Below are 25,247 nucleotides of genomic sequence, written 5' to 3'. Positions count from 1 at the left end.
CATCACACTTTTGAACAACGCTGTTGTCATGGTTCACTTGTTTGTGCCTACCGTGAGCTTCTGAACTTAGGGCCAGTCTCCCTCTTGTCTTTGACTAAGGAAACGCGTGGGAAAAGAAATTAAATAAACAAGTAGTAGTTACTTTCTGTATGATGTAAATGGAGAGTGCCCAGCTGGCTCCGTCCATAGTGCATGCGACTCTTGATCAGAGTGTCATTAGTTCTAGCCCTGTTGGAGGGTAGAGATTACTTTTAAAATGTTTTAAAAATTATATGCCCACCTCAGGAAGCATACAGCCTGTCCTTAAGGGTAAAACCCTGGTGTTAGACAATAGGAGTCCAAATAAATCCTGACTCTACCCCAACTGTGTGACCAAGTTACTTTGCCCCTCAGTTTCCCCATCTGTAAAATGGGATTGTAATAGTTCTGACCTCTAAAGGTTGCTTCAAACACTAAGCAATTTAATAATGTGTGCTGCACTTAGAACAGTGCCCGGATGTAGTTCTGTGTTGTCCATGTTTGATGGTGGATTCGAGTATCTGGAATCCTGCCCCTGTGGGTCTGCCCCAGGTCCCCACCATCCCCTGGTTGCTGAGCTTGCTGTTTTTCTCTCTTTTCTCACTCCGGTGAACTTTTTCACTTCCCTACCCACCCCAACCAGTCAGCACAGAAATAATCCAATTTTACTTGATTATTAGTCATTACTTTCTGCTGTGTTTTTGTTTATTACTTTTTTTTTTAAACCATCCTAGATTTAATTGAGTTGATTGATTAGCACAATCACTGACTGGAAGCAGATATTTTGTAACCCCCTCCTCCCCCTGCCTATATCTTCCCCCAGAGAGGACTAGGGCTGACTGCTGGGGTCCAGGGCTCAGCCCACCACAAGGCTGCTACCCATAGTTGCAGGGCATGACTTGGGCTGGGAGTCAGGCACCTGACCTTGTCTGGCTGAGTGACCTGGGGTGAATTCCTTACCCTCTCTGAGCCGTAGGTTCTTCATTTATATAAAGGGGATTGAACTAAAATGAACCTCCTTATCCTTTCTACCCTAAAATTCTAGGAAAACTCTACATCTAAGCTCCCTGCTCAGCCCTGGTTTGGGAATCGTTCATTCACATGTTCAGCATCAATCAGAGCCCATTCCACACCCAGCTCTTAGCCAGGTATTGCAGAATCCAGCTGTGAGCAAGGCAAGGGCCTTGCCTTCTAGGTGTTTCTGGAGGAAGCCCCACATGGAGCAAGTCTCGTGTTTATAGCTGTGTCCTAAATTGAACAGGATTTCAGAAGGGAGTCTCTAATTCTGGAAAGTTGTAGAGAAGGTGGTATGTGGGTTCAGTCCCAAAACAAAAACAAACCATATAAAACAAAACTCAAAAGACCGGGGGCGGGGGTGGGGATGGAGGGATCTTTCTGGAGGCCTCCTCTGTGAGCCAAGTACTGTGCTAAACACTTTCTTCTTATTTTCTCTTTGATCCTCAGCAGCCTTCTGAGTAAGGGAATGCTATAGCAGTTTTACAGATGAACCACCCAAAGCTCAGAGGGGCTAAGTGTCTTGCCTAAAGTCACACAGCAAGTGCCTGAGAGACCTAGACATTGAAATGAATCTGAATGACACAAAGAATATCCTCTTTATACAGTTGCACACTGTGTGACAATATTCAATAATTTGAGAATGGTTGAAAACAAGTTCAACTAATTTCCCCCAAATAGCACTTCTCATTTCATTTTTGCACATTATTTTCCATGTATACCCTTTTTATATTGCACATGTATGTAGCCGGTGCAAAGGCCCTGAGGTAGTAATGCCCCTGGAGTATTTGGGGAAGAGTAGGAGGTCCATGTGTGGCTGGAACATGGGGAGAAGAGTGGAAGGTGAAGTTGGAAAGGGGGGCAGGGCTAGCTCATGGTGGGGGCTTTGCTGTCTAGAGTTGGGATTGGATTTTATTCTCATCGTGTTCTGCCGTTGTCTTCCACTTCCTGTTGTATCAAGAGCTCTGCAATTCAAGCCAGTGGACGTGGCATTATTTGCCAACGTTGAGGCTGTTTCCAGTGGTGTTTGTATATGTGTGTACACAATTGTGTGTGTGTGTGTGAAGGAAATACTACAGGTCACATTTCAGGCATGGGACTTTGTGCTTCTGATGAATCTTGTTAGTCTGCATCCGTAGGAATGAGGTAACTGGTTCAGTGTTGGATCATTGGTATGGCTCTAGGCCAGTAAGGCCCCACTGTGACCTGTGATGGAGAGAAGGACAAGGTGTTCCAGGCAGTGGACTTGTGTGAGCAGAGGAGCGGAGCTAAGGAGGAGTGAGGCTTGTCCAGAGGCTGCTGGCCGTGAAGGAGGTGCTGGAGGTCGGAAAACAGGACAACATGCCTGGTGGCCCTGCATCATCTTTTCAAGAGGCAAAAGCTGGAGCTTTCGCTTTTTTTTTTTCCAATCTTTAAAATCTTTTTATTAAAATAGTTCTGCATTTACAGAGAAATCGCAAAGAGAGTGCAGAGAGTTCCTGTATGCCTCTGGAGGCTTCCCCTCTTGCTGTCACATTACCACGGTGCATTTGTCACCATGAAGAAACTGGTGTTGGGACATCACGATTAACTAAATTCTGTATTTTATCCAGACTTTATTCCCTTTTCCACCAACGTCCTTTCTGTCTTCCAGGATCCAGCCCCCAGTCCTGCGCTGCATTTGGTTTTCCTGTGCCTTTAATCTCCTTGGGTCTGTGACAGTTTCTTAGACCTTCCTGAGTTTTTGTGACCTTGACGGTTTTGAGGCAGGCTGGTCAGATATTTGGCCTTTGCATTTTTAAACTTCCTATTTCCATTTGGAATCCTGATGTTGAGAGGCTGTGAAATGTTGAGGTCCAGCTCAGAACTTGGGAGCCTGAGGGGCCTGGGATCAGCCTCTGTCCCCAACCCATGAAGCAACACACCTGACGAGGAAGCCTTCTACCCTTACAGTGGGGGTGACAATACTGACCTCTGGGGCCTGATGAAGGTTAACTGCATAGACGAGTAAGTGCTGGTCAGCGAGGTTTCGTTTTCAGTTTCATTAGTGGGTGGGTACCTGGTGGGACTCATTGTCCTCAAGACCTTGCCCCCTTCCTCTCCGTGAGCCAGGATGTGAAATGCCACAGGGTGCGACAGCTTTGCAGGAGGCTGACACTTGGCAAAAAATGAGATCTGAATTTGATGCTTATGATAAATCCCTGAGGCAGCAAAGATGGGTTGTCCCTGCTTTAGAGGTGAGGAAACTGAGGCCCAGAGAAGGTCAAGAACCTGCTGAAGGTCACAGAGGGAGGAAGGGGCAGAGCAGAGACTTGAACTTAGACTCGGGAGGTCCCAGATTTGGTGCTCCTCCCAGCACAGGCTGGCTGAGCTGGCTAGCAGATGGGCAGGCAGCTCTTGGGAGGATGTACGTGGAGAAGCCCGGCTCTTCCGATTTGGGCTGGAGGGGTTCTGTCGTGGGGCAGGAGCACTGCCATTTGGCTGGGTAGACGCATCAGGGCGGGAGACTGGAGAGTTATGGATTCCCAGGCTTTACGTGTCATATTGATCTCAGGCCATTGTATTAGCGGCAGTGTTTCATTTTGCAATGGGGATTTTTTTTTTCTTTAGGTGATTTCATTTTTAACCCTTGAGTCACATGTGAAGCGGCATGAGCACAAAGCTCATGACTGGCGTCCAGCTTCCCCGGTAAATCTCAGGGCCCACTGTGTTAGCTCCTGTGGCCTATGTCTTCCCTCTCTGGCAGATAGCTGAAGCTGTCTCCATTTTCCTGAAAAGGAGATAGAATACATGAGACCAGACTAGGCAAGTAACTGTCTCAAGGACACACAGCCTCAGAGCTGGGCAGAAGCCAAACCAGTTGGTCGCTGGATGTTTTGTTGTTGTTGTTGTTGTTTTACCAGGTATAATAACGCAGGAGACCTCTGTGCTGTTTGTTTTTAAAAAAACAGAAGTATAAACTATGAATATGTAATTCTCCCCTTGAGAGGGTGTGTGTGTGTGTGTGTGTGTGTGTATTATAAAGAAAAAAATACAAAGCAATTTTGGCACCTGGACCAAAAAGCAGAAATCTACCCTTAATTCCACCAAGGCACACACACGTCGGAGAGGCGAATAGTCTTTTCCAAAAGGGGCCCCTGGGGCCTGTAGCTCTCGTTCATTCCTTTGATATTGGGGGTTCCCGTTCTGTCTGCTTTGAACTTTATACTCAGGGCTCCCGGGCCACTCCCCCATTTCATAGTGCTGCACACAGATGATGGGCCTGGGAATTCTTCAGGTTCTAGGTGGCCTCTCTGCTGCCTTTTCCCCAGTGCCCAGACACACCCAGGTTATCAGATTTCCAAACAGTCAAGGGTCTCACTGAGCAGGGGGAGTGTACACCTGCCCCCTTTGCTTTTGGTCCTGGTGGCTGGCCTTGACCTTCGTTAGGGGTGAGGGCACCCAGAGTGGCTGAATTCCCAGACATGGGTGTGAGAATGGATTGGAGCTCAAGACGTGATTCTTCAATGTGCCATAGAAGGCGTGTGCCTCAGTATCTGTGTACTTCGACAGATTTCCCCATCTCTAAAGCTGGACTAAAAATCCAGAGTTCTTGGGGGGATTCAGTAAGCTTGTGTGTGTAGAACACTTTGCACCTGGTCAGTGTTTAGCAAGAAAGGACATTGAGTCTTCCGATCCCGTTGAACAATACAGCAGCATTAACATCCTCCTTTTCTCCAAAGGCCTTCCATGTCTGTTTTCTCACAGTCTTTACAACAATCTGAAGTCGGGTAGTTTTCTTGGATCCGGTTTACCAGTGCAGCCGCGGGGATGCAGTCAAGGCTAGTGAAACGCCAGCGCCATTCAACAAAGCAGCGGGGGGCGCCGAGCCCTGACCCTGAGGTCTGAGGGGGCTGCTGACCAGCTCAGATGTGGCCCGGTCTGACACACACCTGCAGCCACTTTCTCACCGACCCGGCGGCCAGCACCTGGCCCTTCAGCTCCCCACTCACAAGGACATTTCTTTTCTACCCTCTCTCCCTCCCCCAAGGACAGCTGTGCTCCTCACCTCTGCTCGGACATCCCAGGGAGGGACGGCCCCAGTCCCGTTGGGTGCTGGGCAAGGGGATGGCTCCACCTCTCAAGCCAGCGACAGGGCTGGTGTCATTGCCAGCAGCATCTTGGCGGAATGAAGGTTGCATTAGTGAGCAGTGATTGAAATGCAGAATAACATTTTGATCGAGCCAGCAGGCTGTTTATTTATCAGATCAATAGTCAAAATGCCCCAGCTGGAGAAGTCAGTGTGATAAGTGACAGCATTTCCAAGGGCGAGCCTGGTGAACCCTCCCCGGATTCCCCCCTCCCACACACACAGCTCAGATTAGGGGCCAGTGGGCCAAGGAGCCTGCAAGTGACCCCCACCTCTGCTTTCCCTTTTCCTTGCATTCTTCTTATATCCAGTTGATAGAGGAGATGACTGAGGCCCAACCTGTCAGAACTTTCTTGCTGTGTCTGGAAAGGCTTGCATCCAAGAGAGCTGAGAGTCACAGCAATGCCTGTGCTTACTGAGCACATACCGTGGTGGGTGCTCTGAATTCATTGTGTCTTTCAACCCTCAGAGAAACCCTGTGAGGTAGGTATCTTTATATGACCCATTTTGCAGATGAGGAAACTGAGATACAGAGAAGCTAAGCAGCTGGTGGCAGAGCCAGTAAGTGACCAAGCTGGGAGCCAAACCCAGATGACCTGTGCCTGGGCCCTTGAGGTCAGGGAGGGGCAGTGAACCCTTTCCACTTGTACAGAGTCAGGGTTCCGGCTCTGAAGTCAAAGCAAGCTTTTTCCAGCCCCTAAAGGTTCCTAAGGTTTTTATAAATTACATTGATTTTTTTTTTGTATTAAAATATCTTTTTTTTAAAACAGTTTGAAACCAGATTTCTCGATTAGTGGGTCTGAGATGTTAGCTTCTCTAAGTTCCTTCTAAACACTTTGTATATGATTTTGGGTGCTTAAAAAAACAAAAACAAAAACAAAGCAAACCCAAGAAAGTAAGAAAAATCCATACGTCATTCGTAAAGTCTTGAAGCCAGGATTAGCAGAATTCGATGGGAACTGGTGGCGAGGTTGATCCCTGAGGTTCCTTTCATTGGGAATTGTTGGACTTGGGTCTCTGGGCTCTGCTCTTACACTTCCAGCTGGATTCCTTGCTCTGACTCTGGTCCTGTCCCGGCGGCTCAGGCCTGGGGCTGTTCTAGCCTGAGAGGGTGCAGGCCTTGGGAATTCTTATTCCAGCCCACTCTCAGACCTCCTCACTCGTTATTCATTTGTTAATAAGCCCGTGTTTATGGAGCCTGTGTGCCTGTAGTGTTCTAGACACAGGGAAGGGCAGGAAAGAAAGACCCTGCCCTGCCCTCAAGTACAGGGGGCAGAGGACCCATGGTGGGAGCATGATGGTGTCATCAGGAAATGGCCAGGAAGCCAGTGGGCCTGGCACAGAGTGACCACGGGCAGAGTGGGCAGGGGATAGCATGTCTGCTGGGGGGAAGGGGGGGAGGTCAGACCCTGATGGCCTCTGAGCTGCTGTGAGGACTCCTGCTCTCCCAGCAGTGGGATGGAAAGCCCACAGTAGAGGACAGTTGTGACCTATTCCCCTTTGTTTTGTAACTCACTCCGGCACTTTCTGGGTGTGACCCCTGCCAAGATATGTAGCCCCTCTGCAAAATGGGGGAAATGATAGCATTTATCTCAACAGGTGGGTGCAAGTGACAGAATGCACATGGCCCTGAGCCCAGCAAGGGGTCAGCCCGTGGCAAGCAGGCACTCTTGGCATCATTATACAGGCCAGAAGCAGGTTCCCAGTTGGCTTTGGAGCCAGGTCCCCACCTGTCTGCCTGAGTTAAGATGTTTTCTTTGTCATTTGCCCAGACTGCCGTTAGCATAGAGACTGAAAAATTGAGTCAGGAAGAAAAGGGTGCTGGGAGCCCCCAAGCCTCCTGTGTCTTCCTCTCTGTGCACAGGGTCACACAGGAAGGAGCACTGCCTTGACCAGGTGTTGGATGGAAGCGTCGGCCCCCTCACTGGGTCTGCACACAGCCCTGCATGGGCACATGTAGGGAAGTGGGACTTAGGCCCAGCAAGAGCGCACACAAAAGAGACCCATGTATGTGACTGTACAAGGAGCAGAGGGGAGGTCAGCAGTGTCAGCCACGCCCCTTCTGTGCGGATCCAGTCTCAGGTCGCATCAACAGAGGTATAATGTCTAAGATGAGAAGGGTGTTGGTACCGCTCTGCCCAGCACCTGTCAGAACATACCCAGAAGGCTGTGCTCTGTTCTGATGTTTGTCTTTGTGAGAAGTAAACAGAGCAGATGAATTATTCTCAGAGAAGAACAAGCTGTGAGGAGGAGCGGGCCCAGGACCAGGGGGTGCAGAAAGCCGCCTTCGTCAATCCAGAGGGCTGTCATGTAGAAGGGGGGCCAGACTCGTTCTGTAGGTGCTGAGGGAAAGGGCTGTAGAAACTATAACTGCAAGTTCCAGAGAGAAGAATTGTTTGGCTCTTCACAAATAACTTTCTAAAAAAACACTGTGAGTGGCCAAAGGATGGGAATGATGGCTTCCTAAACTAGGGATCTCCCCACCCGTGGGGTCTCTAGCAAAGGCAGGTAGTCAAGGACAGATCAGAGGCCCTTTGAGGTCCTGGCCTGGTCGGAATTCCTCCTGCTGGAAGGCGGCCCTGCCTGCCTCTCCCTGCCTCGAGGCTATTCCTCCACCTCAGCGCTTTCCCGACATGCCTCCCTCCCTCTCTCTCTCCAGGTCTCTGTTTAAATGCCACCTCCTCTGAGAAGCCTTCTGTGGCCACACTATCCGACACTGCTTCATCCTACCATATACCCCCCGCCCCTGCACTAATCCCTAACTGAATGGATACTCTTTTGGTTGTTTAATTACTATATTAGTCAGGGCGGGTAACACTAGTTAATATTACATCCAACCCCAGAGTTTTCAGTGGCTTAACACAACCGAAGTTTCCATCTTGTCCATATGGCATTTTGAGGTGGTTGTTGGACAGGTAGGCTTACGTGAGGCTATTCATGGGCCAGGCTTCTTCCAGTGTGTGTCCCTGCCACCCCCCAGGGCCCTCTGACTCCCTCCTGCATCCTGTGTGGCCCGCCCATGGGGGAAGATAGAGCAGGGGATGCAGGGAAGCGGCATACATCCCTTTGCCCACATTCCATTAGCCGGCATCTAGTCAGTGGCCACAGGTCCGCATAAAGGAGGCTTCCTGATGTCTAGGAAGAAATGAAATTGCTCTTGCTGAACTCCTAGCAGCCTCAGCTATGCTTATTTATCATATTTCATTGAATCTATGTCATCATCTATTGTTAAAGACACCATTATTCTTGGAACCACTAATCAAATTAAACTATAGCAGGCCATGGACTCAAGATGCATTCCGATTGCCAAGCTGTTAAAATATGAAAAGATGATAGAGCTTCCAGTCAGTGAAATATAGTATTGTCACTCCTTGAGGGCAGGGAACTGTCCACCTTGTGTGCTAATCCATCCCCAGGGCTAAATAGTGGCTGGCACACTGTAGATGGTCAAGGAATAGTCATGGAGTGTCTGAGCGAGGGAGGGAGTGGACGAATGAATGAGGAGGAGGGGATGAATGAATGAGTGGCTCTTCTGGTGAAGTATCAGAACGGCCCTTGGGTGAGGTTGCGTCAGGGAGTCAAGCTGTGCTCACTCACCTGAGCAGGGGTGCCGCTGGGTTTTTCAACAGCTGCCAACGATGATGACAATGCACACGTGTGTATGTGTGCACACGCGCGCACACACATGCAAGTAAGAGACAGAGAGTGTTGGACTGAGATGTCCGCTCCCAGGAGAGAGGCGAGTTCGTTCTGAGGTCTGGTTCTGGTGGCGCCTGAATAAGGACACCCATGGCCTAAAGAAGGATGGAAGTTCCAGCATGCGGAGAGGCACACAAATTCATGGTTAAATGGTAGATAGGAAGGTGCCCAGATGTATGAACATTGGGAGACAGAGAGCAAACATTCTTCCTTGCGACGAGACTGAATGTTTAAGGGATACTGAATGGAAGCCATCTCATTACCCAAAATGAGCTGCTGTAATAGCTGGTAGCATTCACTTATTGAGCACTTACTGTGTGCCAGGCACTGTTCTAAGCTTTTTCCTGTAGTAACTCGCTAATCCTTGAGACCACGCTATGAGATGTGTACTATAATCAGCATCCCCATTTCACAGATGAGGAAGCTGAAACACAGAAGGGTTAAATACCCTGGAAGGGGCAGAACTGGAATTCAAACTCAGGCAGTCCATCCAGTCCCAGCCACTAAGCTCTGCGGCCCAGCACCATGGCTACTGTGAGGATCAAATGCTGTCTAGAAATTGCCATGTGTGTTGTTTATACCACATCGCGGCTTGATGCACGTTGCAAATACAACCAGATTCAATAAGGGTTAAGATCAGTTCGCAGATGTCAGCTTTCCAGTAGCTATTGAAGGGAAGAATCCTTGTGGTGTGTTTGAGCGTGTATTCTGAATGTTTGATGCTGCCGTTCCTCCAAACACTCCCTTTTGTGGTGTTCAGAGCCCGGAGTTGGCCAAGAGGACTCAGGGAACAGCCGCAGGGTCCCTCCGGGTCCTGTTTGAGGGGACACAATTAAGAAGACCAAGGTGAAGGCTGAAGTTTGGAATCAGTGTCTCCAGATGGGCCCCTTTGTCTGGTTTGCGGAGAGCTGCAGTAGGAGCCACATTCTGTCCGCCAGCCGGACCCTCCGAGCCGTCCCAGGGAACCCCCGCTCCACGTCCACTCACCTCCCCTGCTTTGGCAGAGCCTCTCTCGTCTCCCTCTGATGGATGCAGCCTGGGAAACCATGGATAAAAAAGCCCGATTCAAAGGCACTAATTACCCATTATTATTTTCCATGCCGTAATTTGTGTGGAACGAGATTTCAATCAGTTGTCCAGGACCAGTCTGGTTTTGACTAATCTTTCTAAGACACGATGCTTAATTACAGATTTTTGCCATAGCTTCAGCACACGGGGAGGCAGGCTCTTGCCGAAACCAGTTGCTTTCGGGTCATTCTGCAGTCCCGGGTCCCAGAGGGGGCCCCCAAGGGGAGAAAGAGAAGAGGAGGGTTAGGAAAAGTGTTCCAAGATGACCAGATAATATGGAGCCACCGCGAGAGCAGTGGTGTGGTGGCATCGTGGCAGTGGAGGGGGGCAGGGAGCCCCTGCCGGAGTGAGCCCTGCCCCCCGGGGCAGGTCACCACTATTCCCTATGCCTCTCAACCCCAACCAGCCCCCAGCTGGCCTGGCTGTCTAGTTAGTAGCTTGGAGTGAGTCGCAGCTTCTCGGCCCCTCATCTGCAGGTCGTCAGGGTGGACAGCAGAATCCCTAACTTACAGTCCACTGACCCCAGCTGTGCTAGTGCGTCTGTCCAGGAAAAGAGACCCACTGTTGAAAGATACACATATGTAAGATTGCAATCACATAGAAGTGATAGAAATACCATGTATTAAAATAGGTGATTTAGACCACTCGGGGGGAAAATCAATTTGAATTAAAGAAATATGCGAGTTTAAGAAAAAAATACATAATTACTGGACCCCATAAGTATAGGATTGGATTAATTCTAATCTTTGGTTCCTAATACTTGTCCTCATTGGCCACCTCACCCTCTCTCTCTTCCTTCCCTGCTTCCTCCCTTCCTCTGTTGTAAGTGCCCATGAGTTCACATCCCAACAGGAAGATGGGATGGTTATTCACATTTAGCCATGTGGTCCTCCACATCCCATCCCCTATTAAGGGTTCCTTCTATATTCTTTAATATTTTTTTAAATTTTTAAAAATGTTTTATTTATTTCTGACAGAGAGAGAGAGACAGCGTGAGTAGGGGAGGGTCAGAGAGAGAAGGAGACACAGAATCTGAAACAGGCTGTCAGCACAGAGCTCAATGCAGGGCTCAAACTCACGACCTATGAGATCATGACCTGAGCTGAAGCCAGACACTCAACTGACTGAGGCACCTAGGCACCCCATATTTTTAAAGGAAGTTTAGCTGTGCTACTTTTAGGTTCCTTGAGGGGCTGATTCCTAACAAATAAAGCTTTGCTGGCCGCTCTGAGGGTCTACTACAACGAATTGCTCTGGTGGCCCCTGGTTAACGAATTAATTATAGAAACGTACATAAGAATCCCTCAAATGTTCAGAAGCCATTTTTCTTCTGTATAGTAGATTCCCCATTTAGGCTTATTTACCCTCTTACTTTGTCTAACCAACCACTTTCCCTCCTGGTAAATGGCAGGTTCCTTGTGGAATCATCCTCCATCCTATACCTGGGGACTTAGCTGAGGGAAGAGCTTTGCTGGGTTTGACCACAGGTGGCCAAATGACGAGTTTTCTGGAAGGGGCTTCCCGGAAGAATCATAACAGTAAGCCAGCATCCTCGGAGTGCCTGCTGGGCGCCAACTTGGGCTCAACATTTTGCGTACACTAGTGTATGGTCGCGCTCTGAGGCCGAGAGAGAGTGACTGCAAAGTAAGCAGCTCATATGTGGCAGAACTGGCTCACGTGGTACTGCTGTGCAGGCTCGTACCCAAGTGACAGAGCTCCTGTTTTTGCTCTTATAAGTGTGGCCTCACTCAGCGCAGAGCCAAAAGGGGGCTGTGGGGGCAGGTGTCCTGGCTTGCTGTGGGTGGGCGAGGTGGGCTCTGTCCTACAGAGGAAAGCAAGCCAGGCCCTAGGCTAATCAGGCCCATTCAAAGTGCTGCCCTCTGTGAGCTGTTCCTCCAGAAGCTTCCCTCCTGCTTGCCCAGCAGGCCGTGTGAGGGGCCAGATCCCTGGGATCCCAGCTGAAAAGTTGACAGTTGTCTCTTGCTGGCACACGGGAGTTTCTCTTCCTCTACAGATGTGTAGCAAAACAGCTCAACTGGCTGCGTTTCCCAAGACTTTTTGGTCTCCATGGACAACCCACTTTGTTGTCCAGCAGAAGCAGAGATGACTCCCCGCCTCCATCAGTGAGCTCAGGCGCCCCTGGACGCCAGGCCACTCGGATGCACAAGACTCCACACTGGACGCTAAGAGGGCCAGGGCTAGAGAGCTGGCTGGGGTTGGGGGAGACTGCGGCGGATCAGATGGTGGCGAAATTGAGGCCAGCTCTGGCTGTGCTCCGGTTATGCATGGATCACAGTGTGGGGTGGGGGAGAAATGATGCCTCAAGGGCCTGCAGCCACTGACTCCTCTTTCAGAGGCTGCTTCCACGGGCCCTCTGTCCCTCCCATAAAGTCAATAGTCATCGATCCCATTGGGAACTGGGTCCCAGCCAACCACAGATGACGACTCCATGTGACCCCCTCCTCCCCAGAGTGAAGTGGCCGCCACCTCCCCTCATCCGGAGGCTGCAGCCTCCCTGCACACCATCTCAGCACCTGCCCTGTGGCCACATCCCCCTGGGCCTTGGCACCCAGCCTCCACCTCTGACATCTTCCCCTGACCCCATCTCCAATCCCCCAACTTTCTCACTCCTTCCTCTGCTCTCCCCCTTAGCCTGCAGTCCTGGAGACCACCCTGCTCCTGGGCCCTCCCCCTGTTTCCTTCCACTTCTGCACTTTATGCTCTCACCCCCTCTGTCCCAGACCTGCACCATTCATCGGCCCAACCCTCCACTGTGGGCCCCCTGCCCTCCCTCTTTCCTCATACATCTACGTCAGTAGTTATCATTCTGGGGGGATTTTCCCCCAGAGAACATTCGGCAGTGTCTCGAGGTTTGTGTTGTCCTGTCTGGGGCAGAGTGGGACTGTGCTACCCACATCTAGTGGGTAGAGGCCAGGGATGCTCTTAAACACCCCACAGTGCACAGGACGGGCCCACAACAAAGTACTTTGCCCCAGATGTCAGTAGGGCCCAGGTTGAGAAACCTAGATCTAAGCTGCTGGAGACGGGGCTCCCCCCTGCATTGGTGTCCCTGCAGTGTGGGCAAAGGGGCCTGGAATATCCCAGATGCCCTGATTTCTGCTCTCTCCTCCCCCCACCCCCAGTTGCTATAGCAAGCTTCCTTCCTTCACTCCCCGTGGCTCCCACGTGATAGACTGAGTGGAGACTGAGTGGAGGGAACAGGGAGGTGAGGGCTCTCAGCTTTTCCTTCTGCCACCCACAGACCTCCCCTGTGCATGACCAACCTCTCCCCCCGCCCGCCGCCTTACTGCTTCAGCTCCTTTCTCTTCCTGCATTCCAGATTCATGTCACACCCTGCCAAGTCCCCTGGCCACATCATTCCCAAGCTCGATGCCCCTAAAATCACAACTGCGCTGCTAAAACAAACGGACCCGCAAATGCAGACTGCTGGCCCCCCTTGCAGAGGTGCGTGTGCAAATTATGACTGTGGTCAGGTCAGACCCAGGCAGCTCCCCCCTCAGCAAGCACCTCAGCTGACTCTGGTGAAGATTGAACTGGAATTTGGGAAAACCTGACATTTTTTACCTTTTAGATCTTCAGTCTGTGCTTCTTGATTTGTTCTTTACTGTTAGCATTGAACGTAGAGTCACCAGGTAATTCATGGCCCACTTAGGAGAGAATAGTGGGGGGCAATAGGTACTTAGCAGGTTGGTGGGTAGGTTCAGGGTCGCCCAGGGCAAACTGCAAAGCATGGATTCCATAATTTTTAAAAACCTTAAGTTCCTTCCATTCTTTTAAAAAAATTTAAATGTATTTATTTAAATTCAAGTTAGTTAATATGTAGTGTAGTTTCAGTAGAACCTAGTGATTCGTCACTTACATACAACACCCAGTGCTCATCCCAACAAGTGCCCTCCTCAATGCCCATCACCCACTTAGCTCATCTCCTCACCCCTTCCAGCAACCCCCAGTTTGTTCTCTGTATTTAAGAGTCTCTTAAGGTTTGCCTCCCTCTCTGTTTTTATCATATTTTTCCTTCCCTTCACCTATGTTCATCTGTTGTGTTTCTTAAATTCCATATATGAGTGAAATCATATGATATTTGTCTTTCTCTGACATTTCGCTTAGCATAATACACTCTAGTCCCATCCACATTGTTGCAAGTGGCAGGGTTTCATTCCTTTTGATGGCTGGGTAATATTCCATTGTCTATATAAACCATATCTTCTTCATCCACTCATCTGTTGATGGACATGTGGGCTCTTTCCATACTTTGGCTATTGTTGATAGTGCTCCATAGACATTGGGGTGCATGTGCCCCTTCCAAAAAGCACACCTGTATCCCTTGTATAAATACCTAGTAGTGCTATTGCTGGGTCGTAGGGTAGTTCTATTTTAAATTTTTTGAGGAACCTCCGTACTTTTTTCTAGAGTGGCTGCACCAGTTTGCATTCCTACCAGCAGTGCAAGAGGGTTCGTTCCCCTTTCTTCCTATCCTGGCCAGCATTTGTTGTTTCCTGAGTTAATTTTAGCCATTCTGATGAGTGTGTCTGGTGATCTCCCATTATGGTTTTGATTTGCATTTCCCTGATGATGAGCGATGTTGAGCATCATTTCATGGTCTTGTTAGCCATCTGGATGTCTTCTTTGGAAAAGTGTCTGTTCACATCTTCTGCCCATTTCTTCAATGGATTATTTGTTTTTTGAATGTTGGATTTGATAAGTTCTTTATAGATTTTGGATACTAACCCTTTATCTGATAATGTCATTTGCAAATATCATCTCCCATATGGAAGGTTGCCTTTTAGTTTTGTTGATTGTTTTCTTAACACACCCCCCTCCTACTCAAGGAAAACCAACAATGGCCCACAATAACAACAACACATTCTTCATCTGCCTCCATAATCCTCAGATTCAAAGGAATGGTGCTGCCTGAAGGTGTGCCAGGAGGCTCCCCACCCTCACATCCTTTTCTACCCTTTGCAGCCAAACTTCTTGAAAGAGTTGTCTGCATTCACTGGCTCCTCCAGCCACGGCCAAGTGACCTCCATCCCCATGGTGCCTTGATGCTCCCTTGAGAAGACACCAGCCACCTCCTGAATGATCACTGCAGTGGATGCTTCCCCAGTCTGACCTCCCCTGACCTTGTAGACACGTGTGACCTTTTGCCACCCCTTCTCATTGCATTTCCAAGACACATGCTCTTTCTAAAGCATGCTTTAAATAGTAGTTTATTTGTTTATTTAAAGAGTAGTTTAAAGAGTAGTTAACTACTGTTTAAAGAGTAGTTAAATGTTTATTTTTGAGAGAGAAGGAGGGAGGGGAAAGGGGCAGAGAGGGAGGGAGACAGAGGATCCCAAGCAGGCTCTGTGCTGACAGGAGAGAGCCTGATGGGGGGAGGGGCTCAAACTCACAAACAGTAAGACCATGGCCTGAGTGCAAGTCAGATAAGCTTAACCAACTGAGCCACCCAAGCGTTTGGCTAAAAAGCGTTTTAAAGAATGCTTTTTATAGGGGTGCTAAGGGTGTCTGGGTGGCTCAGTCAGTTGAGCCTTTGACTTTGGCTCAAGTCATGAGTTTGAGGCCTGCATTGGGCTCTGTGCTGACAGCTCAGGTTCTATGTCTCCTCTCTCTCTGCCCCTCCCCTCTCCAGCGGTCGGTCTTTCTCTCTCAAAAAATAAACATTAAAAAAATGCTTTTCATATTCTTCAGCTCCTCTGGCTGGTTCTTCTGCCCCCACTTCCTGGACTTCTTTCTCCTCTGTCCTTTAAATTTTGCTTTGGAATGTGTGAACGATGTGTCAGAGGTCAGGAGAGATGGAGACAAGGTTTTCCTGGAGGGTCTGGCGTCTCCAGCAAATTTTGTCCCTGGCCTGGTACATGGAGGACCCGGTAGCCTAGAGGGGTTCTGTGCCCCCAGAGCGTTCTCAACTCTCACACTGTAGGGCAAGAAATGGCCGCGAGGAAGGTCCAGGGCTTTGGAGCTCTCCTCTACTGTTTATGAGGGCTTTGAGCTTGAGGCTTTTGCCCGAGGCAGGCCTTCCCAAGGCCAGAAGGACGGGAGGCCGAGCGATGGAACAAAGAGCTTGCGTCTGCAGTCAGACATGGCTGGTTTGGGTCCCAGCCTCTTCTGTACCCCAGGTGACCTAGGACAAGCTTCAAGCTCCAGCTTTTCTCTTCTGGGAAGGGGTTGATACTGCCTGGCAGACAGACTGGGGACTAGACCAGATGGTACAAAAGGAGGCATCCAGCGTGTGACTGCACTTGGTGGATGGCCACTGAACTTGTCTAGCCCAGCCTCTGGGGCAGAGCTCAGACAGGCAGCTCCTGAGCTTGGAAAAAAGAGAAATTTGGAAGGAAGCTTCCACAGAGAAAAGAAGCTGTGTCCCCCTGGAGAGGGTGTTCATTCAGTCTGCAACCATAAATGAATGAACAGTCGAACCAGCTGGGGCCCAGTGGTGGGCCAGGGGGAAGGTAGCACCCCCTGGCTCTTTCTGGTGCTCTATGCACGTGTGTTTGTTTAGTCTGCTCTTCCTGAGACGGAATGAGCTGCTGCTTCTTTTTCTTATGTTTGTTTATTTTTGAGGGGGTGGGGAGGGTCAGGGAAAGAAGGGGACAGAGGATCCGAAGCAGGCTCTGTGCTGACAGCGGACTGCCTGATGCGGGGCTCAAATAGACGAACCGTGAGATCATGACCTGAGCCAAAGTTGGATGCTTAACTGAGTGAGCCACCCAGGCGCCCTGGGAATGAGGTTCTTGAGATCATGGGCCATGCTTGTTGTGACCTGTCCCATCCTCTGGCCAGCACTCGGCACACAGGAGGTGCCTGGACTCGGCATGACTCTCCCTAGATAAGACATTCTGGGCGGGGGCAGGGGTACCAAAATCATGGTCCTGGGAAAAAGAAGAATGAAATCCTCAGACCCTCCTCCTATCCAAACATACACAACTGGGCTGCAGGCAATAAAGTAGTGGCTGGATTTCTGTGCCACTCCGAGGCCAAGGTCAAGTTTGCTTCCTTCAGCCCTGGAGTCTCTGGAGATGATAAAAGGCCTACTTGAGAGACCAAATGAGGTGGGTGACGTAGGCATGGTGAATGGTGACGTAGGGTCAGGCTCCTATTGACCTGGTGATACCTCGGGTAGCTGAAACTGCAGATAAGGGAGCAGGGGATACTGTTGTTGCTGTAATTACTGTTAATATCAAGTGTATTCCCAAAACCTCTGGAGTTCTTTTGAGTTTCAGGGAGGGGTGAGGATGGAGGGCTGGAGTCTGGGGGGTGTCTCCTGGGCAGGGTTTGTCACGGTGGGCCTAGGGTGCTTCTGTGACCTGCAGAGCCTAAAGCAGCGAGCGGGAGGAGATTACAGATTGAAGGACCCCTGGTCAGCTTTCCCCACCTGCCCTGTGCAGAGATGCTGTGGGGAGGTGACCCAAAGGTGCCTACCCAGGCAAGATTTCCTGCCTGGATCATGCCCTGCCAGGCTGATGGTATTTCCTGTGGACACACCAGGGACCTGCTGGTGGACAGAGGGGAGGCGGGTGGTCATACGGAACCCTGGACGATGACAGTGCAGCAGCCAGAGCTGTTAAAAGACCCAGAGGAGACCCTCAAGTGGAAACCTGGGGAAACCTGGGGCTTGTGGGAGAGGCGTCTCAGAGGACTTGGAAACGGTACATTTGGAACAGAAGAGACCCGAGAGCCTCCTCTATCTTCAGATGCTGCATTCCAGTAGATAAACTTGAGAGTAGTAACCTTACGTGTATCTTTTATCTTTCTATCTGCAGCTCCGGGTCTCTGATTAGAACCACCTGTGGGGCAATGCGTTCCCTGTCAATGCAGATGTTCAGATGTAGATGGATGGAACAGCCCCTCGGGAGGTGTACTATGAAATCATTAGTGACACCAGGGATGGCGAAAGCCCCTCCCATCACTAGATCGCATTTGGTGGCGTGGGTGTGGGCCTTGTGGGTGCGGCAAAGCAGCCCCTTCCCTGGCGGTGACCAGTCCTTTCCTCAAAGGACTGCTCAGAAAATGGGGGCTCCCTCTGAGCGTTATTAGAGGTGGTCTGTGGCTGCTCCCCAGTGGACCCTCCAGGCCTGGGCCGCGCCCCCCCCCCCCCCCCCCCCCCCCCCCGCCCCCCACCAGGAGCCATCTTTCTGCAAATACGGCTGTACCAGTGATCATTCAGCCCTTTTCCTTCTCCAGGATCTTTCTCTCTTTCCTTTCACCTGCTCCACGGGCATAAGCCTTGGCCACCTCCTTACCTACCTCCTTACCTCCGCACAGCCAGGTCAAGGTCAGGTGGACCCTGACCCAGCCTCCTGCCTCCAGATCCTGGATGGCCCCAGAGGTCTTAAGTGCGGGCTGGAGCTGGGTTTCCCATTTTAAACATCCACGTTTATCAGGCTGCTGTGCGCTTTGCTTGTGCCTCTGGAGAGAGGTTCCTCCCCTTGTCCTGGGACCCTGTGGGAGCGTCACCCCTTGATCGCCTTCTCGCCCACCCAGCGTGGTTCTGGGAGGAGGGACTCTCATTTCGGGAACCATTTATGACCCTTCACAGTGATCTCGTCATGTTGGTAATGCTCCCTTGCCTCAGTGGGTGAGGTAGGAACGCTCAGAGTTTGAAATTTAGGGTTAAGAAAGCACCAGGGATGCGAGGAGCTAGGGCTGGAAGGGCACCCTCATGCACCTCCTGGAAACACAGTCTCTGGGGCTGGGTGGGGCTGCAAATCAGCTGCTGAAGGGTTGGGGGGAGGGAGGGGGCCTGGAGCCACCATCCAGATGTGCCCTGGGCCAGAGGCAAACCCCAGAGCAGCCTTTGTCACCAGCCCTGCCTCTTGCCCTGGCCAGGTGCCCTGGTGGCATGTCTGGTCCCAATCTCAGTGATGGTGGCACACTGGGGAAGCACCAAGATGGCCTTTCCCAGTGTCCCAGTGGAACTGGGTGGAGTGGGTTACCAGGTCACTGTACTGAGGGTGTCTGGGCCAGGGCTAGTATGGATTCCACCTGTAGCCATATGTATTCTTGTTGTGCAGGAAGGTTGGCCAACTACTTTGTCTGCTCATTACCACTTCCTGTCTGTCACCCTTATGCCCGCAGAGAGCTGGCGTGCCTAATCTGAAGTTCATCGATCAAACATAGTTTTTTCAGGACGCCTAGGTAGCCCAGTGGGTTGAATGTCAGACTCTTTAATTTTGGCTCAGGTCACAATCTGAGCCATCAGGGGATGGAGCCCTGAGTGGGGCTGCACGCTGGGTGTGGAGACTGCTTGGGATTCTGCCTCCCTCTCCCTCTGCCGCTGCCCCACTCATGCTCTCTCAAAAAAAATAAATAAATAAAAAAAAGAACATAAAACCCTCGTTTTTTCTTTGAGAACTCAGAAGGTTTGGGGGTGGGGGGGGTGATGCCAGAAAGTTGCTCTGGGCCGTGCAGTGTCCCGACCCGTTGACCTCCGGGGCCAGCATTTTATCTCAGCAACGCCTTAGCATCGAGCCCCTCCCAGCCACCCCGCCCACTTGGTGCCCGGAGCCCAGAGCTAATTCCTGGGGCCAGCGTCACACCCACCGCGCCCTCCGCAGAGCTGACTTGCCCGCGCTCTGTGTCCACAGGCTGCTCAACAGAATGTCCGCTGACGACAGGCACCTGGGCTCCAGCTGCGGCTCCTTCATCAAGACAGAGCCGTCCAGCCCGTCCTCGGGCATCGACGCTCTCAGCCACCACAGCCCCAGCGGCTCGTCCGACGCCAGCGGGGGCTTCGGGCTGGCCCTGGGCGCCCACGCCAATGGTCTGGACTCGCCGCCCATGTTCGCAGGCGCCGGGCTGGGCAGCACCCCGTGCCGCAAGGGCTACGAAGACTGTGCCGGCGGCCTCATGGACGACTCGGCCATCAAGTGCGAGTACATGCTCAACGCCATCCCCAAGCGCCTGTGCCTCGTGTGCGGGGACATCGCCTCCGGCTACCACTACGGCGTGGCCTCCTGCGAGGCCTGCAAGGCCTTCTTCAAGAGGACCATCCAAGGTGCGTGAAGGCAGGGCAGGGGCTGGGCGCGCGCAGGCAGGGGCGCTCCGCCTGCAGGTGCGGCGGGAAACCCGGTGGTCTCCGCCCGCTGCCGGGTCGGGCCCCAGCACCGCTACAGCAGGGGCTGGTAGCGTCTCTTTCCCACCTCTCAGGGTTTCTGCTTTGGGGCTTCGTCCAGACTCTTAAGTCCACTCCCCGGTGGCGCCCCCAGAAACCCAGGGAAAATCCACGCAGATGCACCGTGCAGGTGCCTCTCACCGGTGTGGGGAACACTGTCGAGAGCGGTGCCTAAGAGCTGCTTTTGGGGAGAAAATCATGTTGTTTGCCCTGCAGTTCCAGACCCTCGCTGTAGAAAGGGTTCTTGTTTTGATGTTTTAACGGCACAAATGAAGCAGGAATATTTTCTTAATTGGGAAAGAGCGGGTCCTCAAGGGCTCTTACAGTGCCTGTGTATCAGCTGAGTCCTGTTCTGATGGCCACGAGGCGGGTTGCCTCTTTCACAGGATGTGTGAGTTATTCCTATGAAGGTGTGTGAGAGTCCTGGTGGGTGGCCTCTGAAAGGTAACCCACAGTTAACTGGAGGATGATGATGAGTCCACCCCCCACCCCAACCCCCTAAGAGCTGTCATCAAGTTTATGGCAGAGGGTCCAGCCCAGGGAATGACCTGGCACATGATAGCAAAGACTGTGACTGCAGCAGGCCATTGGTAGAGCACTTGGGCCATTCGTTCCATCAGGGATCCATTGAGCACTTACTAAGTGCCAGCCATTACACTAGGTGCCATTGATCGGATAGACAAAAAGCCCTCTTCGTGCACGGAACTGAAAGGAGGTGATGCCATTCCACTGGAGCAGAAGCTGCAGCCAGACCAGACAGAACCCAGGGGCACCTGGCCTGTCCCTGGCCCTGCCTGGCTGTCCTCAGGGTGTCTTCCCTCCCCCCTTCCCCATTTCGTTTTTGGAAGAGTCAGGTTGAGCTTTCCTGGGATGACTTGCGGTGTATTCGTTCAACAAATATTTGTTTAAATTTCTTATGACTATTTATTTATTATATTAGTCGAGGGCCTTAAGATTGGCCATGTTTCCAATTCTGTTGAGAGGTTGTGGTGTAGTGGCCATCCAGACAGCTCCATTGGGTACCCTACAGCTAGATGCCCCTGGGCATGCAGCCTCAGTTTCTCTCCAGATTCCTTTCCTTCTCGGTAAAGTGCAGGGCTGTCATTCCTTCCTCACATAGAGATGCTAAAAGAAGAGTGAGTTAAACGTATAAAGCACTTATAATATTGCCTGGTGCTTCGTAAGTACTAAATAAATGCAAGTATGATTTTCACTTTTAGAATATCACAATGCATTATTACTAAGACGACAGACACATAATTTGTTTTATCGTACAGAGCGGGCTTTTGTAATTACATATATTTAAGTAAAATGGTATATTTTGATTTAGGACTTAAATTATTTTGGCTATTTTAGTTACAGATAATATTTCTTTTTTTTTTTAACGAACCCTTAAAAACCATGGTAAAAATTCAACCAGTGCAAAACAGGAAAGCAGTAAAAAGAACATTTTCCTAAAACCCCAGACTCGGGTTCCTTACACCTTCCTGAGAAGGAGCCATGGTACATGCTGCTTTTAGCAAGTATTTATGGAGCGTGTTCACATCAGGCACTTTGCTAGCCTCCAGTGCGGTGAATAAATGCATCCCGGCCCCTGAGGGCTTCATACTCCTGAGTCTGAGAGGACACCCTGAATCTCTGGATCTGAAAAGCGCTGTGTGATAATTTTAAGCCTTCTGCCTCAGCCAGGGTTGAAAACCTCCAGTCTGCTAGCCAATCAGTATCATTGGGTATTTGACAAATAAACATGAGATGTTTAAACCAATTTAAGTTACTGAGATAGCAACTGTTTTCTTCCCGGATCAGGAAGCGGGTCTGGTAAGATTGTCATTATTTCTTAGATTCTTTGAGGTCAGCTTTGGAAAAATTGCTTTTTAGGAGACAATCCCATGCTCTTTATTCCACATTGTTCTGGAGTGAAGCTTCTGGATCAAATTTTCTAACAGGAGAGGCTGGTGCAGGAACCCTGCCGTCCCTCACCAGAGGCCCGGGTGCGGAGAGTATCCTCAGCACACCAAGAGCCCACAGGAAGGATTTGTAAATAGTTTTAATTACTTGCTCCACGAAGAGGATAGTGATCTTTTCCCAGAAGTCCGAGGACAAGCAGCAGCATGTAATGCAGTCAGAACTTAGATGCTCCTGTCTTTTTTCTCTGTCCCAAGTTCTGGTTCTCATTTAGAACCAGGAAGAGGTTTCCGTTTAGAACCGGGAAAAGTACATTCTACAGCTGATGGTTTCCTCCGGTTATTTTATTAGGTCTTTGGTTTTGTTCTGACATGGATTTTGACTTCGTTGTTTCTGAACATAATGGTTGTAGAAAATTTGGAAACATAGTTAAAGGATAAAGAGAAAAACCAAATTTGGACAAGCTCAGAGACCAGCGGGTACCTTGTGAGTGAGAGAGGTACTGGGCGGGAGTGGGGGGCAGGAGAGGAGAACGTAGCACCTGCGCTCAAGACCCTGGCATCTAAAGCTTAGAGAATGTGAGTTTGCAGGCCTGGCCTAAGGCTCCAAACCAGGGTACGGTCCCCTAAGCATGTGACCAACTGGGGTGACTCAGTCGGTTAAGCCTCTTACTTTGACTTAGGTCATGATCTCACAGTTTGTGAGCTCAAGCCCCGAGTCAGGCTCCTTGCTGACATCAGAGAGCCTGGTTGGGATTCTCTCTCTTCCTCTCTTTCTGCCCCTCTCCCTCCAACTTTAAAAAAAAATAAAGAGGATATTCAGGCCATTCTTTTAAGTCTGGTAGCTTGGACTGAGGGCCTCATCACAGGATGATCCATTCACTAATTTACATAAATGCTTGGAAAAAGCTCTGAAGTCATGGCTAGCTCATATTCTGTCTCCTTAGATCCCTTCAGTCTCTCAATTTGATGGTAATACCAATATGGAAAGAAGTTTATAGAAACAAGGACGTCATGGTAAACATATGGGGAAAAACCCTCAGACAGTTATTTTCTTTTAAATTTTATTTTTAAGTAATCTCGACACTCAACGTACGGCTCAAACCCACAACCCCGAGATCCACCGACTGAGCCAGCCAGGTGCCCCCAGCCATTTCTTTCCTGTAAATGTTCTTTTTTTTTTTTTAAATAGTTTATTGTCAAGTTGGTTTCCATATAACACCCAGTGCTCATCCCCACAAGTGCCCTCCTCCATGCCCATCACCCCCCTTCCCCTTCCCCCCATCCTGTAAATATTTCTTGAGTACTCTCTCTGTGCAGCACTGTGGGGCTGGGGGAAGGGGCTGGGAGAGGTGGGCTGAGGACACCCTACAGGCTGAAGCCAGCTTTTGTCTATCAGGTTGGATTAGGACCTTGCCGCACCTATTCGTTTACATAGACTCTGGCTGCTTTGGTGCTGCTGCCGCAGGGTGTCACAAAGCGTAGTTTACTGTCTGGCCCTCTACAGAAGAAATTTCCATTCCCCTGTGCTATAGCATTGAACAAGGTAGGGACGGTCCCTCTGCCCTCCAGGGGCTTATGATCAACCCCTAGCAGTGCACTTTAAGTGTTGAGTACAGCTTTGCCTGCTCGGATTCTATGTGAAAGCGAGCTCATTGCCTGTGTGGAGGTGGTGATGACACCAAGAACAGCTTAGACACAAAAAAGGCACCTTCCTGAAGGGACGCTGGCTCCACAGTCAAGGAGATAATCCTGGACCTGACTGAATTTACTAGCATTTCTAAGGGGGGGAAATGTGCTTACCTAAGAGGATTGATCAGTCCCCGAGGCATAGAAAAAGAAGGCAGGCTTTGGCAAAGGCACCACTCCTAAGAAATGGGAGTCAGCCTGGGGACAGACTGATGTCATTAAACACTCAGTTGATGTGATTANGGCCCCCCCCCCCCCCAGGTCTTCTGCTCTTTTGCTTGGAGTGAACTTGCTGGTTAGGCACATCAGTTTCTTTGTACTTGAATGTCCATTGTGGGGCTTATACATCAGCCTTCATAGTTTGGTCAGTGTGAGTCTGGCCCTGAGAGATGGAGCTCCTTTCTGGACTAAGATACTGACCTCACAGTAATGAAAACCTTTGTAATGAGTAGCAAAGTGATGAAGTGCCCTCTTGGGGAGCCACCTGGGGGCTTTTCCAGGATGTATCCCCAAACCTTCACCCTGTCATCCTGCCTCCTGTTCCCCTGAGAAACTAGAAGCCCTCAGTGGGAACGCCCTTAGTTGTTGCCAACAGGGCTACCCATCACCCCCTGCCCTCACCCCTGCACGCTCGCACTCGGGGATTGCTGCCCACGACCACTGCAAGAAGTGTCTCCGGCCCCGGGCTCTGGGCAAATCCCATCTCCTCCCCACTTCCTGGAGACCCTCCTACCCACTATCTCCTCTTCTACCCTCTCACTTCCTCGCCTCCTCCCTTCTGCATTTAAATACTTCTGGTATCTGCAGTCAAAGACAAAGAAAACAAAACAATACCCACACCCCCTCAACTTTCAGCTTCCAGCCCACCTTTCCCTTCCTCTTCTCAGTTCTTGACCAGCTTTCCTGCCCTGTATCTGTATCTACTCCTTCCCGTGCTCCCCATGCTGTCCTGATGAGTCCCAGTTCAGCCTCCCCACCACGCTCCAGTTCCTTCAGCACCCACAGAACATTTCCTATTGGATGTTCTGGAAGCACCCAAATGCAACAAGTGCTGCCTGCCTTCAGACGTCTCTCCTTGTGTCCCAGTGGTCGGTCCCCCAGTGTGCAGAACTGGGTCTTACCTGGAACTTGACTTCCTGCCCCCCATCCCAGACCAATGTCCCCACAGCCACATCCAGTTCATCTCCTTCCTTCGTGTCCCTTGACCTGACACATTTCTCCGTTCGCCCTGCTCCATTCTGGGCTACACTGACCACTATAGCTTCTAGTCTGGTCTCCCGGCTGCCGGACTCCCCCCTTCCCAGTCTGATTTCTCCTGTGCTGCCTGGGAGACCTTTCTGAACCAGCATCTGAACGGCCCCCCTCCTGTCTTGCTTGTGGGTAAACGTAGCTCCAGGACGTGATTGAGGTGTCCTCTGGGCTTGCCCGATGCTGTCCCCTGCCACTCTCCCTTGCAGGCTGTGGGTCCGCCTGACTGCTGTGTTTTCCAGTTCCCAGACTTTGTCACACCCCATCCCTTTCTAGACTTTGCAGATATTTTTCTCCTTACTCTGCCTTCCCCAACCTCTAGTCCTGACTTTTGTCCTTAGGTCTCTGGATAGCTGGTGTTTCC

General features: G+C 50.6%; 1 protein-coding gene across 1 annotated transcript in view; it reads left to right on the top strand.

Annotated features, from left to right (window-relative positions):
• ESRRB (estrogen related receptor beta) overlaps positions 1–25,247 on the top strand; it is a 106,893-nt gene that overhangs the window by 32,425 nt on the left and 49,221 nt on the right. Inside the window, exon 2 of the mRNA XM_077750734.1 lies at positions 19,516–19,925. Within this exon, the coding sequence (XP_077606860.1) occupies positions 19,516–19,925 (410 nt within the window). The remainder of the gene's footprint in view (positions 1–19,515; positions 19,926–25,247) is intronic.

Source organism: Crocuta crocuta, unplaced genomic scaffold, assembly GCF_008692635.1.
Source record: "Crocuta crocuta isolate KB4526 unplaced genomic scaffold, BGI_CrCroc_1.0 scaffold186, whole genome shotgun sequence".
NCBI lineage: Eukaryota > Metazoa > Chordata > Mammalia > Carnivora > Hyaenidae > Crocuta > Crocuta crocuta.
Note: the sequence above shows the minus strand (reverse complement) of the source record. Positions and strands in the feature narration are given on the sequence as shown.